The sequence below is a fragment of the Ischnura elegans genome, chromosome X, assembly GCF_921293095.1.
Source record: "Ischnura elegans chromosome X, ioIscEleg1.1, whole genome shotgun sequence".
Taxonomy (NCBI): Eukaryota; Metazoa; Arthropoda; class Insecta; order Odonata; family Coenagrionidae; genus Ischnura; species Ischnura elegans.
This window is the reverse complement of record NC_060259.1, coordinates 14,394,777-14,413,264: the sequence shown is the minus strand read 5'-3', so window position 1 is coordinate 14,413,264 and position 18,488 is coordinate 14,394,777. Positions and strand designations below refer to the sequence as shown.

General features: G+C 40.5%; 1 protein-coding gene across 4 annotated transcripts in view; it reads right to left on the bottom strand.

Moving 5' to 3' along the window:
- LOC124170494 (inhibitor of Bruton tyrosine kinase) overlaps positions 1 to 18,488 on the bottom strand; it is a 99,815-nt gene that overhangs the window by 27,732 nt on the left and 53,595 nt on the right. For all 4 annotated transcript variants that reach the window (XM_046549246.1, XM_046549249.1, XM_046549248.1 and 1 more), the window contains one exon: positions 11,892 to 12,291. In XM_046549246.1, coding sequence (XP_046405202.1) covers positions 11,892 to 12,291 — 400 coding nt within the window. The remainder of the gene's footprint in view (positions 1 to 11,891; positions 12,292 to 18,488) is intronic.

Genomic DNA, 18,488 nt, shown 5'->3' with positions numbered 1-18,488 from the left:
TTGTGGCATGTCAGAGGTTATTGCTGTCAAACCACCCAGATGTACAGTTGCTTGTGGGCTATATAACTAAGAGGCCAAACCCGGAACGGAGCATTTAGTTTTTTTACGGCAACAACACATGGTGTAAGGTGTGTGTTACTATGTTGAATAAACAAGTCGAAGGAATAAGAGGTCCTGCCTGGTCCATACCCCAGCAATTTTCCTTTGTGGCGGAAGATTGGCCAAGATGGAGTTGACGGTTTGAGAGGTACAGATGGGTGTCTGGACTTGCCAAAAAGCCGGAAGACAAGCAAGTCGACGCATTGATTTCTGCAATGGGTGACGTCACGGATGATATACTATCATCCTTCAACCTATCGGCGGAAGATGAAAAGAAGTATAGTATCGTTTTTGGAAAGTTTGAAGAGCATTTTGTCCCGAAGGTAAATATAATTTATGAACATGCCCGTTTCAACAAGTGACTGCAAGGAGAGACCGAAACTGTGGAAGAATTTATTCGGAATCTGCATATTCTCGCTAAAAATTGTAAATTTGGCACCCTGTGTGACGAATTGGTGAGGAACCGTCTGGTAGTCGGTTTACAGAACGAAAGTTATTGGAAGCCCTACAATTGGACCCGGATCTTACGCTGGAGAGAGCCGTTACAAAGGCGAGGCAGGCAGAAGACATGCACAGGCAGCAGACGCTGATAAGGAGTACCTCGGGGGAAGATAAAACCGTCCACTCACAAGCACCAACTTCAACAGCAGCCCCACCTAACCAAATGAAGGTGAGGGGTGGCAAATGTCCACGGTGTGGAAAAATGCCGCAGCACGCTTACGCATGATGTCCAGCGCGTCAATCTGCGCGCACTCTTCGCAAAAAGAAAGGACATTGGGCAGCAGTTTGCTGAATGAAGACGGTTGCTGAAATTGACAAGCAGCTTCCGGGTGAAAACGACCATTTTTTTCTGGGAAGCATTTCGATGGGAGAAGAACCATGGAAGGTCTCACTCATCATCCGTAACCAGAAAATCCTCTTCAAAGTCGACACAGGTGCGGATGTCATTTCATCGGTGCCGAATTATTTAAAACGCTGAAGGGAATACAACTCCAAAATACCACATCGTTCCTCCGCGGCCCTAATCGAAGCAGATTGCACGCCAAAGGAAACTTCCGGTCACTTCTATGTTAGAAGGATCGCATGTACAAGAATGAGATTTTTGTGGTGAATGGAGTTGAAGATGCGCTCTTGGGACGACCAGCTATATCATCCCTGGGAATTTAGACTTGGCTGCGAGAAATAACAGCTGGTCATCCTGAAGAAAACTACCAGGAACTTTATCGTGGGCTGGGAAGAATGCCAAAACCTTACATCATTCGCATCAAGGACGAAGGCGTGCCCTATGCGGTGTTCACGCCGAGAAGAGTGCCCTTGCCATTGAAAGATAAGGTTGAGAATGAAATTAAGAAAATGGTGAGGGAAGGAATAATAACGGCAGTAGAAGAGCCCATGGAGTGGTGCGCACCCATGGTGGTAGTGCCGAAAGCAGACAGAGGAGTTTGAATATGTGTAGACTTCACGAAATTAAATAAATGCATTCGAAGAGAACAGCACAAACTGCCAACCATGGATGAATGTCTAACACTGATGAAGGCTTCGGAAGCGAAAATTTTCACAAATTGAATGCTTCCAGAGGATACTACCAAATACCACTAGAGAGAGAATGCCAAATGGCCCAGCCTTACGATTGTATGGGATAGGAATAAGGTCATCGTGGACAGACAGAAGAGGAACTACGAGCGACGACACCGGAAAAAAGAACTACCCCTATTGCCTGCGGGAGCCACCGTTTGGGTGAGAGATCGTCGGGAGTATGGAACGGTGGTCGGAGAGTCGGGACATTCCTGGTCCTATCTCATTGAGACGGGTAGCGGAGTCATCAGGAGGAATAGGGTGGCGCTGACCTTAGCAGAACCGCAGCCGAGGACTTCGGTTGATTACGAATCAATGTTCCCAGACCTTGAGACCACATCAGAGAGCCAAAACCCACCGCAGACAGGAGTAGTCAGGACGAGATATGGATGACTTGTGCGTCCCCCACAGCGATATACCCCTTAGATCCATTTCCCCTTCCCTGTTTTTATTTGGCATTTTTTCAGAAGGAGAGACGTGGCGGGTTCGCACGGAGGCCCCATTAACCACAACCCTGGAAAGGCAGTGGGCGCCGAGGACGCGGAGCTGCGAGAGCGACATGCATAAAAGGCCGTGTCTTGCGGCATGTCGGGGGTTATTGCTGTAAAGCCACCCAAATGTACAGTCACTTGTGGGCTATATAATATAGAGGCCAAACCCTGAATGAAGCATTTAGTTATTTTATGGCACCAACAACCTCCCCTTCCCTTACACCTCTCCTGTTCATTAGGGCGGATTGGAAAAATCGATTTCTTTCAAATCCATCTGGCTCAATGAAAAAAGTAGTGGGACCAATCAAAAATGAGGCCTGAAAAATTTCAGACCTCTCCAGAGGCCTCAAATTACCTCTCTGGAGAGGTAAACCCTTGCTCAAATGCAATTTAGGGGGGAGGGTCAAGATTTAAAAAATACAATATTTTATGGTAACTCCCTACAGATTTTGCCGAGTAACTGCACTTTAAGGGCAAACATTTCGTGCATTTTGACATATCTGCCACCATTTAGCCTCAAAATGCCTAATTTGAATCCGCGTCCGTGAAGAAAATATTCCAACGTCCATGCAGTGTCATGGATACAAGAGCGGCAGGCCGATCCCATCCCCTTCCCACTCGCTTCTCCCCCTCCTATGCCTCGAATACAGCAAAATTCATCCCGTGTGTGCTGCTAGGTTCATCATAGATAATATAAATCAGAAGATGGTAGAAGGCAAAAAAGGATGCGTAGTGAGACGACTTGTCCCTTATTTGGCGCCTCGTTGGCGTTAAACATATCGATGTTACCAACTTTTAGAGAAGTGATGAAATATTTGTAGACCCGAGAATGCAGGAAAGGAGCCCACGGTCTATGAAGAGGCCTCTCGAGTGGCTATAAAGGTGTGCAAACTATGGTGACGCACTTCTCTTCCATTATGTGTGTGACTAAATGGATTTGGCGGTAACACAGGAGGTACTAAAACTCATGGAAAATGCGAATAAGCCATGAGTAAGGTTTTATTGAAGTACAAAACTCAAACACTTTTAAAGAAACATTTGAAATTATGCGATATTTTTGCGTGTAAGTGCAAGAAGGAGCATAAGGTTCCTATTGACGAAGTATTTTTAGAGACAAGTGGACGAAATGAAAGATAATGGCTGCTGGATTGAATCCTAAAGAAACTCGGCAACTGAGGAAAAAAAGGGAATCATCAGAGACAATTGAGTCAACATCATCAATTCTTGTATGGGAAAATAGTATCAAAATTTTTTTTCATGCATTCATACAAAGAAAATTAAACTGATGAGATATCAGCCAGTTTGTATCTATATGTTCCTCATGAAATAAACATTAAGGACTAAACTCAAACGGGAACTTCTGCAGGGAAAATGCGTCTGCCAACTCTGATAGAGGTATATGCAAGAAGCAAGCAACAGCAATGATTCCTTGATGATTCAATGATGAATGATGATTCCTAAAAGAAACATTCTTACAAACTTCGTTATTACAAACCTTCAGCTTTTTCGGTCCCATGAACTTCATAATAACGAGAGTCCACTGAAGTCAAGAAGTTTACAATGCAAATATAATGACTCCTATGTTATTTTCTCAATATAATTCCACAATTAGTCACCGAATCCTATAATTGGAAAAACCATGATTGTCCAAGGCATTCCATTTGATGGAGGATTTCATTTTGGAGCAACCGTTTTAGATGTGAATGACTGGGCACTTTTCTTCAATGGCAAACAACCAATGCAGACATCAATTGCAAATAATAACCCACATCGGTCGCAAATGATTAACAACCGACATTGCAACATTAGTCACAAGTGACCGACAATCAACTTCTGTTGCACATGATTGATGACCAACATAGCAATATCAGCCGCGAGGGACTGACAAGCGAGTTTGATTGCCATTGATTGATGAGTGGCATACCGACATCGGTTAGGAATGACCGACAGCAGACTTAGTTTTCAAATACTCAAGGAACGAAATCAGTCGAGAAGAGCAATAAGGCTGTTTTACACAGGGCACGTCATTGCACAATCTGATGCATGTACGAAGGTGCAATTAATGCGGTGAATGGCTAGAACACATGCGAGAAGGCGTGGATGCGAGACAGCAAAATAGCCCCTGCTCTAATGCCAAGCTTGCATTCTCACAATTTCAACAATTTTTTTCCGATAGATGTCGCAATGGTAACCATGAATATTATTCAGAATATTCTCGTGAACTGAGCAAAAATGACCCTAATTTCTGCTTAAAAATAAGTATCAGATGTAAAAATGACAAGTTGTGTGTGAATAAATGTCAGAGTACCTATATGAAATATTTGGTTTGCTATCTTTGAGTGATTTGCTGATCATGTTGTTTTGAGTAATGTTTCACGATACTCAAGGGGTAGATAAGTAAATGCAAGGAAATATCATTAGAATACGTTTTTCACGAATTTATGCATACATGTTACATTAAGTATTGAACGATAGGAAGGTTTGTGATGCATAAGCTTTCTTATTCTGCCATACCGGTTTGTTTAATGAGTGAATGATTCATTTATTCATCTCGAGAGTACGTTCCATGAACATACATATAAGTTTAAGTTCATGGTAAGTTCCATTACATTTCCAAGAGGTATGAGACTCAGCATGTACATATATGTCACATAATGCTGGTGCATTCCATGAATTTGATAGACGTGAAAAATTTGTAATTTTCCTTTATGATTTCCATCTTATTCCGATTAGTGCGCGTCGCCAAAAACTATAAATTCTAGGTAGTGGCAAAAGCAATCTTAACTATGCATGGGATCTTCATCTCCCTTTACACTGTTTTCCCTTATTAATTATATGCATATTACCGTCTGCTTAAGTTTCAGGATAATCACCTTTGTGTCAGTGCATTTACACGAAACAGACCAGTATTTCAACAATGTTGCGCACTGAATTTCATTTGTTCCTTGTTCTAACATGTAACAAGCTACTCGTGCACTCAACAGACGATGAAATTTTGTGAATGAATGCTTGATTGTGAGTACCACGTAAAGCATTAATCCATTTGTCTGCACAATAGTTATTGCATGCAAGATTGAGAAATGAACTCATGAACAACCCACAACTAGCCAGGGGTGGTTCTACGGAGGAGGCTCTTACAACAACCTTAACAACATAATACAGTAAACTTTCGATTATACGAAGCAGGATTTTATGAAGTTTTCGATTATACAAAGTGATATTGCGGTCCCGGCAAAAAGCCTATGGTAAATACATGGTGCTATTCGATTATACGAAGTTTCAATTAAACGAAATGTTTTGAATTTACGAACCTCGGATCGGTCCCCAGGAGCGAAAGGCATTCGTTTATACGAACTATGGCGAAATATTTGTCAGCAAAACTAGTTACGCCGGCGTAAGCAGCTAAAAAATCAGCGCTTTCAACTGTGGTTCATCAAAAGTATGAAATCGTAAATGATAGTGCAACTTTGGAAAGGAAGGGTTCGCCTGAAACCTCACGGTGGGAATTTAGGGGAAGTAGGAGTTCAGTAAAATATCTCGACTGACATAATGCCCTTATTTACGTGCCTATTCGTAAACGTCGCATCGACAATACTTCGTAGTTTAACATGTCAGGAAGGTCGCGCGGGGTATTTCGTACACTCGTAACTAACCCTTTGCACTGCTGTGAACGTACCTGGTACGTTCGCAAGGCAGGCTGCTGTGACGTACTTCGAAGACTACTTGACTACTTTTCGCCGAAGCACTTCGAAGGGTCCCTAATCCGGGACCCTTTCCTCGACGAGCTCACCCTCGCTGGCCCCTCTCTTCGACCCTCTGAGCGGGGGCCGCCCTCCCCAAAAGTGACCGCTCTGACTGCATTTGAAAATCTATCAATCAATGCCATCATCAAAAAATAATTGTTTGCATCGCACTCCTGCCAATCAGGCATTCAAGTACGTCTCTGAGCCGTATTTCTGCGATGAGAAATAATGATTTTGTTAACTTTGCTAGAATGGCCAAGTAAATAAAATTGTCATTTTTCATCGCAGAAACACGGTTCAAAGACGTACTTTATTTCCTCCACTACAATCGCAAATTGCTGGAAATCGGCCGGATTCCCTTTGATAGCGCATCATGAGGATGTTCTTAAGGTTGGTAAATGATACAACTAGCCTACTACGTGTAGTAATTCTACTGCTATAATATCACGGCTATGGTTGATTCGTTACATTATACCTTCAGGAAGCTGCATCGGATAAAATCGTGGAGGAAATTAGAGGCTTAAAAGAGGATTTTGAAAAATTCTTGGAAAAAGCAGGAAGAGCACAGCGCCCAACATCAAACGATTATATTGCCCTTGAAGATGATCTCCAGGCTTGCAACAATGGGACGCCGGTACATACGTCCGAAGAAGCAGCAGCCGGGACTAGTCAGAATAGCAGTGACGACGAAGATGAAAGTGAGGAAGTAATTCCACCAAATAAAAAAGAAGTACACGCTGCCCTCCAAACATTAAGATATTTTAACCTGGCTCACGAGATAGGTCCCCAATTTAATTCCCATTTACGCAAGTGAGAAACCATGGTGGAAGTGGCGATGGAGAAGGGCAAAAAGAAAAAAAATAACAGATTTTTTAGTAATATCTTTTCGTGTATATAACAGCCTTCCTGAATAAACAACTTATATATCATAAGTATTGGGCACTATTAACCACCAACTTATTTTTCAGGCTACTCCTAATGAAGACGCACTTCTAACTCTAACCATGAACTTTCTTCTCGCGCGTCTCCCCGTTTTCCCATGCCAATGGAACTTTCTTTCCAAAGTCTTTGTTTACTACCTCCCGCGGCCTTCTGCTGATCTTCCCGACACCCACCTTACGCATCCCAAACCCCTCCTTCCCCAGCATTTCCCATTCACTCCCTCCCTAAGGTTACGGAGCTTGAGTGCGTTGTAGAAAAATATGCCCCCCAAACGTAAACTGAGGCAGAGCTGAAGGCCCTTTCCCTACCCTTCTTTCTCCTGCCCCTTCACCCCTCGTTATGCTGACCACACTCTTTCCTCATCCCACTGTTATTCACCCCACCCACTGGGAACGTTCTCCGACTGTGGAGAAGGGCATGGTTCATCTTTACCTGCAACGGGGTAAGTTTTAAACCGGTGAGGCTGAAGAAGTATCTTCCACTATCGGGGAAATGGTGCCATGGTTATAATTGTCTCTCTTCTTCTCTGCTGACTTTTCAATTTGAATTATTTTCTTTGCTCTTTCCACACTATATTTATTTACTATTATGGCGCGACTATTTTTTAGTGCTAAAACTAAGAAAATCTTTTCTCTATGTCAATGATCCTTTGCATAACTTTCAATACAGCAGAGAAAGGAACACGAAAACTAAATGAGGTGAAGGTACAGGTTTTTTCGTGTCATTTTTGGGAATTCACTCAAGTGAACCAATACTTCACACACGTTGAGAAATTATGAAACGTCTCTTGTAGGAAAACAATCAATGTGGATAATAAGGTTTCTCTCTTTACTTCTCCGATAATGGAAGATGTTTCTCCTGTCATTTTCCTGTTGGAACCTTGCTCCTGTCGGCATAAAAGAAGAAAGAAATACTATATGAACATAGCACTTCACACCCGGTATGAAGAATATGGTCCTGATGAAGAATAAAGTCTTTCGTAGCATCACCTGCAAATATGATGGAGCACAGTATCCAGACGGAGAACTCAAACAGAATTTACTCCAAATATTCGCCAGAAGATATCCTACGTAATTTATGATCGTAACTGAATCTCAATGAAAATAACTACAGTGGAACCTGTTTAGTACGTTTCTGAAGGGACCACAAAAAATGAACGTACTAACCAGGAAAACGTGCTAACGAGGAAAGTAAAAAATAGCAGTCGGGGTAATTGCAATCAGTGGAAAAGTCTTCATAATTACAATTACTATCGGTAGTTCTCGTAGGATCGCCTTCCTGAACTCTTTTCACCTTTAAAATAAAGAAAATGGGCGCTACATTGAAAAACAATACCATGTGAATGAAAAACCACAATGTTTCATAGATTTCCCGAAGACAATTACATGAAAACGGCGTCTTTCTCCCGTGATTTATCCTATATGTATTTATAGAAAGAGGACAAGTATAGCTAAGTCATTTCTTTTTTGTCACAGCATACTCGGAGAATATAACAACAACCCTGAGTATGTCAACGGGTTGTTTTTAAACATCATAAAAATTGGACAAAATTATATTAAACTTAAATTACGGCAACAGCCGTACACATTTGCGCTTCTGGAATAAAGCTATATCGATTGTTATAGCGATCGATATATCGAATAATAACACGCAAGATTATTAGATTACGAGGTATTTACAAGAAGATTTAACAGTATACAGTTGAAATCTACTTTTAAAATTTGTTTTATGTCGTCTGCTTTCGTGCCGAGATCAAGTATTTTTAAGCTAAGCTTCGCGTGGAGATCCAGAGCATCGTCTGCTCCCGCAGCAGTAGTCAAATACACACTTACTACGTAGCATTGACGTCGTGCAGTACTGCTATAGATAAAGTGGGAATTGGATAAGACTCATTTCTTCATCATGATAACTCGTGCAATAGCAACAATTGCCCTCTCGTGAAATTTGTGCGCAGTGGGCACTCCAGAGGCAACAGAAGGTGAGGAGCTCGGGGTGGGGAAAATTGGGGCTTCTCATTGGCTGCAGTTTTGCATAGTCAGACATTCCTGATAAATGGCCATATTTTATTATTCATCGCGTCATAAGAATTGAGAAATGCATTTGGATAAATCACGGTCGAAGAAAGATATGTGGAATGAATGCAAGAATTTTAATGGCTAGTAATAATAAATTAAATCATGAATTCGGAGCTTTACGACCCTTAGAAGATACTGGAGAACGAATTGCGGGTTGCGTCACGGCTAGCAATTAGCGTACAGTGCAACCTCGATATAACGACACCCCACGGTGTACTAATAAACACTCGCTATAGCGAATTGTCGCTTTACCGGAGGTGGAGCAAATAATAGCCAATATACCTGTTGCGAACAGATATACAGGAACAGGAGTGGTGCGGCGACAGATAAACATCTATCCGATAAACGTAAGCATAAATCCTCACGATAGGCTTTGTTTTTTTTCATCACTAAATTTCCTTACTCAAACAATGACTAACTACTCAAACAATTTATAAGCGCCGCACTGAATAAAAATCATGGAAAGCATTGTTTCGTCAATCATTATGCCAATGCACAACCGACGAAGCCATTTTTTCTATGCCCTTAATTAGTTCATTTCCGTGATCATTCTATTATTTTGGTATTTTCCACTGAAAATTCAAAAATTAATTGATAAAACAGTATCGCGGTTATTTAATGCCTCAAATGTTTCCATTGGTGTACGTTTATTGTTTCTGTACGTTATGCGGCAGTGAAGTGAAATAACGCATTACATTTGTTTCTACATGCGAAAACGGTGGAAGGTTGTATAACGTTCCCGCCTTGGAAGACTTTTTCTATCAAATAATGTAATACCTACATAATCTACGGTAAAAAGTTTGCTAAGCTTGGAAAATGATGTGATTAAAATTGCCGTTGTTGAAAAACAGTTTCTTTTTGAGTGTTACGCTCGTGACGTATTTGAAGTAATACACCGAGTTTACTACGGCACTGCAAACGAGAGTTAATTGTTCTGCGAGTTCTTCCAGCGGCCACCAGGGGATGCTCGGCTACCCACGTGACAATAGAGAGCGCCAGTATGACTCTGACCACTGACGCGTATAGTTCACCCTTGTAAATCCGCAACGGAGAATAAACACGTCCATCCGGGCAATTCACGCTGAGTATCATTGCTTCGTACATCCTAAATCATCGCTAAGGCGCACTACCTACCTTTTTGAGGCATCATTGCAAGAAATATCTCATACTGCAAGGGTTTTGTCGAGGAGTTGTATGTAAAAAAAGTTCCGTATCGTCTATGTTATATTACGCGGGGAATACTTCTAAAGATACTTACGATCGGAGTCCTTTCTTCCACGAATTCGGGTTTACACCGCAGGCATGACCAGCAATTATGAGGGGAGATAACGCTTTGGTGCTTCGCATTAGTATAATCAACCTTTTGCACTCTTAAAATTCTCGATTCGCAATCTATCCCTGAAATGTTCCGCTTTAGGCTTGGGCGTAGCCCCTTTCTCAGAAGTTCCCGCAGATTGGAATGGGCAAAACCACCCGAACAAAGCTCCTTATAACTATTCATCGTCTGCATTCCTTGGGCGCTTCTGTGTTTTTATAATTTTGCAGAGCGAATAGGAAGATAAATTAATTTCGACACTCTCATATTACTCCTTTATTTTTATTTTCTCACTTAGACGTGTTTGGTGTTTTTTTGGCCATGGTGACTGCCATCAAATGCTTTCTATTCACGCAACTCACGGACGTGCGGGTATGCTGCCGACTGCTTCCTGCCGTCCGAGGAACAAAAGAAGATGAAGCATTCGCGAATGCTAATGCCACAATATTTTCACCAAAATTAACTACTTATTTATCGAACGACATTTTACCACATAAATTTGAGACTTGAGAACTCCATTAACTTCATATCTAACAGATCACTAGAAATTACAGAGGTTAAGAAGTCTTGATGAAAGTCTTCCGGCGGTGAAACCCTCGCTATGGCGAGAGGCAGCACAAAAAGGGTGTCGTAAAAACGAATTTTTTAACACGCTTATTATAGGGTCAATTGACGGTGCATCGGCTATCTCTCGTTACAGCGGGAGTGTCGCTATAGCCCGTACTCGCTTTAACGAGGTTCCACTGCACTAACCAGGAAAGCGCAATTTTTTCCAACGTACTAACCAAATACTTTTACCTGTATTTTGTTCCGATGGTACCGCGACCGAGAGAAATCGTCGTACTAAGGAGGAAAACGTACTAAGGAGGAACGTACTAACCAAGTTCCACTGTAATTGAAAAGATAGCACATTCAACTGAAAATACGGAGTTAATGGAAATATTAACTTACGAAGGTTATTTTGGAAATGGGTTAAGGCCCTCGTTTTTCTTTTTTTTCTCGTCGCTGAGCGATAGAGGGCGACATTAATGGCGGTTTGGCCGGCTGCCGCTAAAATTCCGTGGGTGCTAGAAACAAATATATCTATCTTACATGTACTTAATAGTTGTTATTCGCTCCTAACCACAAATTTATAACATTAAATTCTTATAATAAACTTTGCAATTCATTATTTGATTACGTTTTCTAAACTGGTCGGGAATTTCTTAAGCGATCGTTGATGTTGAAGTATGAACGAGAAATGGGAATTTTATGGTGGTATAATTATTTAACGATCTTTCACAGTATAAATCGATAACAAAAAGCCTTTTCTATGAATAATACCGAGAAAAACCACCGAAAACATTTAAATAAGATCATTAAAGACAAAAAAACGGCGGAAAAAACAAAAGCAAACATTTTTTCGTGACTTATGAAAAAGGTTTGAAATTACGAAACTCGATTTTACAAAGTGCTAATTTTCCGGTCCCCCTGACTTCGTAAAATTAAGAGTTTACTGTATGACTAACAGCAGGGTCCCTGCGACCTCTCATCTCAATGGGTACTCCATTCTCTGATAACCTCCTCTGCCTTGACAGGCTTCTAGAAACATCCCATACTGCTAGAGCGTAATTAACTGACTGAATAAAAATATGAAAAATGTGAAGTAAACCTGTTTTTCGGAGTTTTGGAAGTTGCTGCACCAGTAGTTTGATGGACGTCACTGCTCAAGGAGGGGAAATGTTCATCACGTGAGGGGCTGACAGCCCTCTCAAGAACCAAAGGACATTCTGGAGGCAAAGATTCTGTCCCCTTGAGTGATCTTCCTTTCGCTTCAATGGAGACTTCCTTCACGGATTCTTCTCTGCCAGATACACGCATGCCCTCATCAAGTGGTGCACATGAATCCAAGTTCACCACCTCTGAGTCACATTTCTCACAGCCTTGCTCAATTTCCACCCCAGCACTTGATCCAATGGATAGTCGACTCAAAGGCCCACTGATTTGATCCGTTGAAGTTGTCCTCCCCTTCTGCTTCCGCTTTGCTCGGATCTTCTTTGATGTTTCAATAGCTATGAAGGAAGAAAAACATTTCATTAAGATTCGACTGTTAATATTATTATAACCATAATGGTAATAATACCAATATAACAAGTCCCTATCACAGCATGAGTATGATACCTTAGGTTCCAGCCAACACACAATGAAAAAACTAATGCTGGATGCAAAAAAATTATACTCAAAATATTATCAACATTTTAAAGATGACAACTGCAAGCACTCTTGGGTCCCTTGATGGTCAACAAAGGGATCAGTGGAATAAATTAATAAAGGCATTTGTTATCACTGCACCAATCACGTCCAACCCATTGTGTTTTTTCCCTTAGACTGCTTCGACACCATACCCTGTATTTTGCAGCTTGCCCTCCACTCAACCTCTGACCCTCAGGGTGGTATCCCATCCACAACTTCAAATTCCACACACAAATGCAAAAGGTGACTAACCTATCAACACACTAATGCCCTCAACCTCCGGGTTCAAATTTGTTTTTGATTGAAATGCTTGAAAATTTCAACTCTGTTTGGTGAGAAAGTTACAACGAGTTTAAGAAAAACATTTCAGACATGCAAAACATGGAGTGCATATAAAATTAATATCATACTTACTGGCCTATAGATTTCATTACCTGCGCACCATATTTTTTGCTTTTGATATCTGAAATCTTCCTCCAATACTTGATTAAACTTTCTCATCAGACATATTTGAAATTTTCAATTACTTCAGGGGCTACAGGCCATTATTTTCTTCTTTTAAATACAATGTGTTTTTTTACACTGCCGTTACTAATTCTACAAATGTTAAAGATATTATCATATTACCTATATACATACACCCATGTCTCGTATAGCGCAATTTCGATTAGCGCAATTTCGATATAGCGCAAATTCGTTCCTCGGGGAAACATTGCAACGCAGTGTAGCCTAATCAAAAAAATTTAACACACTCATGATAAAATGCGAAATAGCGCTAAGTAGACACGAAATTGCTATCATTTTATGCATATCAATAGTATTGCTCGTCTTAAATCTTTTTTGTTTTTATATTAATCGAAAACCATAGTTGCGCAATGGCCAAAAGCATTACTCGTCATTGGGTCCAGATAGCCGGCCTCTCGAAGTAATTTATCTCGTCTCCTTAACAGAATGATAATAAATAATTTAGATCGTTAATTAAGCGTGGGGCTGGTGGAAATGATTTTTTTTCAGCAATACGGTTTGAGACGTATTTTTGCCGTCATAGGTTATCGGGCGATTGACTTCCAGGAAGAGGGTCTACGCTAAAGCCTTCAAGGTCATCGGTATTCACGGGGGAGAAATGGAGCGGTGGCCGAGTTGCGCATGAATAGCATCAACACATGAAAGGGTCCGCTATAGAGTCTCAAACACAATGGCTTCGTTCCCTCCCCGCAGTCGTAGGCCTTCTGCTTCTCAGGAATACAGTTCAGCAGTGGAAGGTGATTTAGATAGAGCCATACAGAGTAAAAACCAAGAGAATACGCCAAAACATAGGAATGCGTATAGAAAAATCAAGAATTTATCAAGAAAAACTATAAACCTAGAAGAGGAATTGAAAGAGGTCAATTGCTTTGAAAATGGAGAGCGTAAAAGCGATATTGCGCGGAAGTTTAAACGCACGTTGCCTTATTCTGACTAAAGACGAAGTTAAAACATCAGTGACCTCAGCCGCACCAACTTCAACCAAGCAGTCTAAGCATACGGAAAGTTCATAGTGAATCAATACAAAAAGACGAGAGTGGTAATCGCTCCGAGACATTTAGTGAAAGCTCCGGTTGGTTCCAGAATTTAAACGGCAAGCAGGTATTTTCAGTGCGGCGATATCAGGTGAATCTACAAGTGTTGATAGCGCAGTCACCGCAACATTTTCTGATGAACTCCAAGCTGTGATTGAAAGTGGCTCCTTTCCCCCTCAACCAGTTTTTAGTGTTGACGAGACGATATTGTTTTGGAAAAGAATGCAATCTCGTTCATTCATTTTCAGGGAAGGAAAACCTGGGTCAGGTTTCAAGGCATTTAAAGGCTGTTTCACGTAGCTGCTAATGACTCGGAGGACTTCAAATTAAAATGATTTATCATTCATAAACTCCGCTAGCTATGAAATGACATTCAAAGTAGCATTTTCCTGTCATTTTGATGAGCGACAAAAGGGCCTGAGTGACATAATAGTTGTTTTTAGACTAGTTTGAAAAATCGTCAACTGCCGGCAACGCATTACGATCCCCTGAGATAGCAGATGTTAGCCTACCCGCACGACAGGAGGGAATTTCAAAAGCACGTAAGAATTTTTTTTAATGGTTAAATAAAAAACACAGTACTGTTCCACAACCTTATAATTCGGACGCAAAATTATAAGGTTGTGGAACAGTACTGTGTTTTTTATTTAACCATGAATATCTCATCGTTCCACCAAGTAACGCCTAAATCTGTTGATTAAATTTTTTTTAACGTGAATAAAAGTCTTTGAATGCGCGCATACTATCTTTAAAGATGTTTTAAACCATAAACATTTATATAAATAATGTTTTCTAAGGCTTTTTATGGGAATATAGATGTTTTAGAGGAAATTCTATACCCAAGACCTATGCTACCAGGAACGCATCCCTATCTTCCCAATGTTAAAACGCTCTCGTATAACGCAAATTCGTATAGCGCAAAGACCCCAAGGAACGCATCCCTTGCGCTATACGAGACATGGGTGTATTATCTTTCCAGGACAAGTGTACAGAAATGTTGCTTGATAGACAGCATCACCAAGTATGAATGATAGAGTATCCCAAAACTAATTAAGGCCAACAAATACTTGTGTATTGCTTTTGAGTAATTACTGTTATTAGTATTAAAACACTACTGCTTACAGCTAGTTATTTCTGCAGGCGAAAGTGGGAAAGAATGTAACAGTGGGCGCCAACATTCTACCCTTCCCTCAGTTATATTTTCTTATGGCAATTTGCAACACTTAGTGCTTTAACATTAGAAGGATGGCAGGGGTCATTTGATCCACTTTTCAGAAATCAAATTAATTTTCCTCTTATTAATATTTTTTTGCAATTTTGAAACTTTTTCACTTTCTTCATTTTGGTCTAAAATTTTATGTATAAGCATAAAGTAAACTATAATTTTTTGTTTTTAATTTTTATGACAGGTTATACCTAGAAGGACGGTTGGGGGTCATTTGATCGACAACTTGTTTTAGTGCTATTTTCTACTCTTCCCTACCTGTGGGCTCTTTTGTGCTATATATGTATGTCATATAATCAGCAAGAGGCTAGTGTGGTAGATGATTTGCTTGATTTTTAACCAGCAATTACCTGGCTCAATACTGGTTTCGTCCCATGGACTCCCACCGCTATTTCAAAACCTAGGCATAGTGACTTTTTGAACTCAATCTTTTGATATTTCACGGGCAGCAAATGGAAATAAAACGTTCTCAATCGTTGCTTTGCGTGAAATTCATGCAATTATGATATTTTTATTTTATATTTTCTATATTTTTATTATTATATTATTTTTTATATTTTAGTATTACCCAAACTTTAAAATCACTCGTATCCTATGAGTGTTGTCCATCAGCCAAGATTCAGAGCTCTTAGAGATATTACGTTTTAATCAACACCACGCCATGTTTACGAATATATAACTGTTTAATTTTTCTGGCCTGATGGCATTGTCATTCAGCCTTACCCCTTTGCCGGGCATTCCGCCTCCGTGCTGCCTGAACCCATTGGTGTTTGGGGCAGGCGGACTGCACACTGCGCCCAAGGGCAAAATCCTGTCTCCTTTTGAGAGAGCAGAGGAATTGGGTGGACTGTAAAATTCTATTGTAAATCCTAACCTTGGAATCCACATGTAGGACAGAGAGGAAACATTAGAGCAAGTTTTTGGAAGATATGAATCAGCACTCAGTTGGCGGTTTAGTCCCTGCCTTTCCAACGGCAATTAGCCTTACTTTTGACATTACTATCCTTTTGCATGCATTTGAAATGCCTCAAATGCAGCTGGATAAGTCTATACCACATTTTGCTTTCATTTGTGGATTTTTTCACATGCATTTCAGTAGCGAGTTGGGGAAGAAAGTGAGGAGTCATGAAAGATATCAAGAGAAGAGAACCGTTGCAATTAAAATGGCTGCTAGGGAATATTGTTTAGGGAGATTTACCTGGTGACTTCAAGAAGAGCATTCCCATCATCATTCCCATACCCAAAAAGAAGAGAGCTGAGAAGTGCGAAGAATTTAGGACCATAAGCCTGACGACACATGCGTCGAAGATTCTGACAAGAATCATTTACAGGAGAATTGAACGAAGAGCAGAAGAATTCCTGGATGAGGACCAATTCGGATTTAGGAAAAGCAGGGGCACAAGGGAAGCAATTTTGGCTCTTAGGATGATCATAGAGAAGAGAATGGAGAAAAAAAACCAACCTTCATAGCATTTGTCGATTTAGAGAAGGCCTTTGATAACGTGGAATGGAATTCAATGCTTAGAATTTTGAAAGAAATCGGCATACTCTACAATGATCGTAGAATTATTCATAGTTTGTATAAAAACCAAGTAGCTGTGATCAAATGTGGACTAAACGGTGCAGAAGCAAGAATAAGAAGAGGGGTGAGACAAGGTTGTGCGCTTTCCCCCTTAATTTTTAATGTTTACATATAGAAAGCCATCAATGAAACCAAGCAGAAAGCTTCGGGTGTCAATATCCACGGAGAAAAAATTAGTATGCTGCGATTTGCTGACGACATAGCAATCATAGCCGAGACAGAGAAGGATTTGAAGAAGGCGTTGACAAACATGGAAAGGACAATGGCCAGATACCAGCTGAAAATCAACAAAAAGAAGACTAAGATATTAGTTTGCAGCAAAAGAGAGGAGGATAAAACAAACATCAACCTAGGAAAGCATAAGCTTGAAGAGGTGAACGAGTTCTCTTACCTGGGAAGCCGAATTACCAGCGATGGACGGAGCAAGAAAGAAATACACAGTAGAATAGCGCAGGCGAAGAGGGCTTTCTACAAAAAGAGAAATCTTCTTACAGCTGAAAATACCAGCATAGAAGTGAAGAAACAATTCATCAGATGCTACATATGGAGTATGTTTCTCTATGGAAGCGAGTCTTGGACGTTGACAGCAACAGAAGACAAGAGTGGAAGCATTCGAAATGTGGTGCTACCGAAGAATGATGAAGATAAAATGGATTGACCGTGTGAGTAACCAGGAAGTGCTAAGTAGAGTAGGAGAAAAGAGAAGCCTCCTAAAAACATTAAGCAGAAGAAGGGACAACTTAGTTGGCCACATTTTGAGGCACGGTGGTCTGATGAAGACAATCGTTGAAGGACAAGTGGAAGGGAAAAAGGGCAAGGGACGGCCCCGAATGAGTTATATAGGACAAGTTATAAAGGATGTAAAAGAGAATAAATACGTAGCTATGAAGAGATTAGCGGATAGGAGAGAGAAATGGAGAGCTGCGTCAAACCAATCTTAGGATTGTTGACTAATGATGATGAGGGAATATTGTACACCAGAGAGAGTTGTAGCTGTTTTACGGGAGTTCGTAGAAGATCAGTCAGGAAATGAATCAGAAACATCAGTCCAAGGACCATCAGTCCAATCCATCATCATCTGCATGTGATGGATGGGAGGACTACAGTTCCGAGGTCCAAGACAATGAATTCGATGAAGACTCCACCTTAACAGCCAATAAACAGCTCTATCCAATGAAATGCAGCTGCCATTTTATGAGGTATATGCCAAATAAACTAGACAAATTTGGAATCAAGTATTGGATTTTGCCAGATTTGAAATCAATATTCTGCCCAAATACATTTTCATATTGCTGCAAAGATGAATATTGGCCATCAAATCAAGCATTGGGGAAATAAGTACATAGTTACTAAAGTGATCGAAACATACAAGAATTCAGGAATAAATGTAACTTGTAACAATTATTTTCCACCCAACCAGCTAGCAGAAAATTTTAAAAATTTGACTATACCCCAGCAAAATTAAAAATTTTTTGCACTGTTTTTTTTTACATTTTACTCTTTCAGTTTAGTCCTATTTTTCACAAAGGAACCTATTTCTGCCTTGTTCTTAAAGTTCTTGTAGTTATACTGTCCGTTAGAGGATTCAGATTCAGTTTCCCAGCTACGAAACCTCATTCAACATAATGTCATTTTTAAGAGAAGAGGACT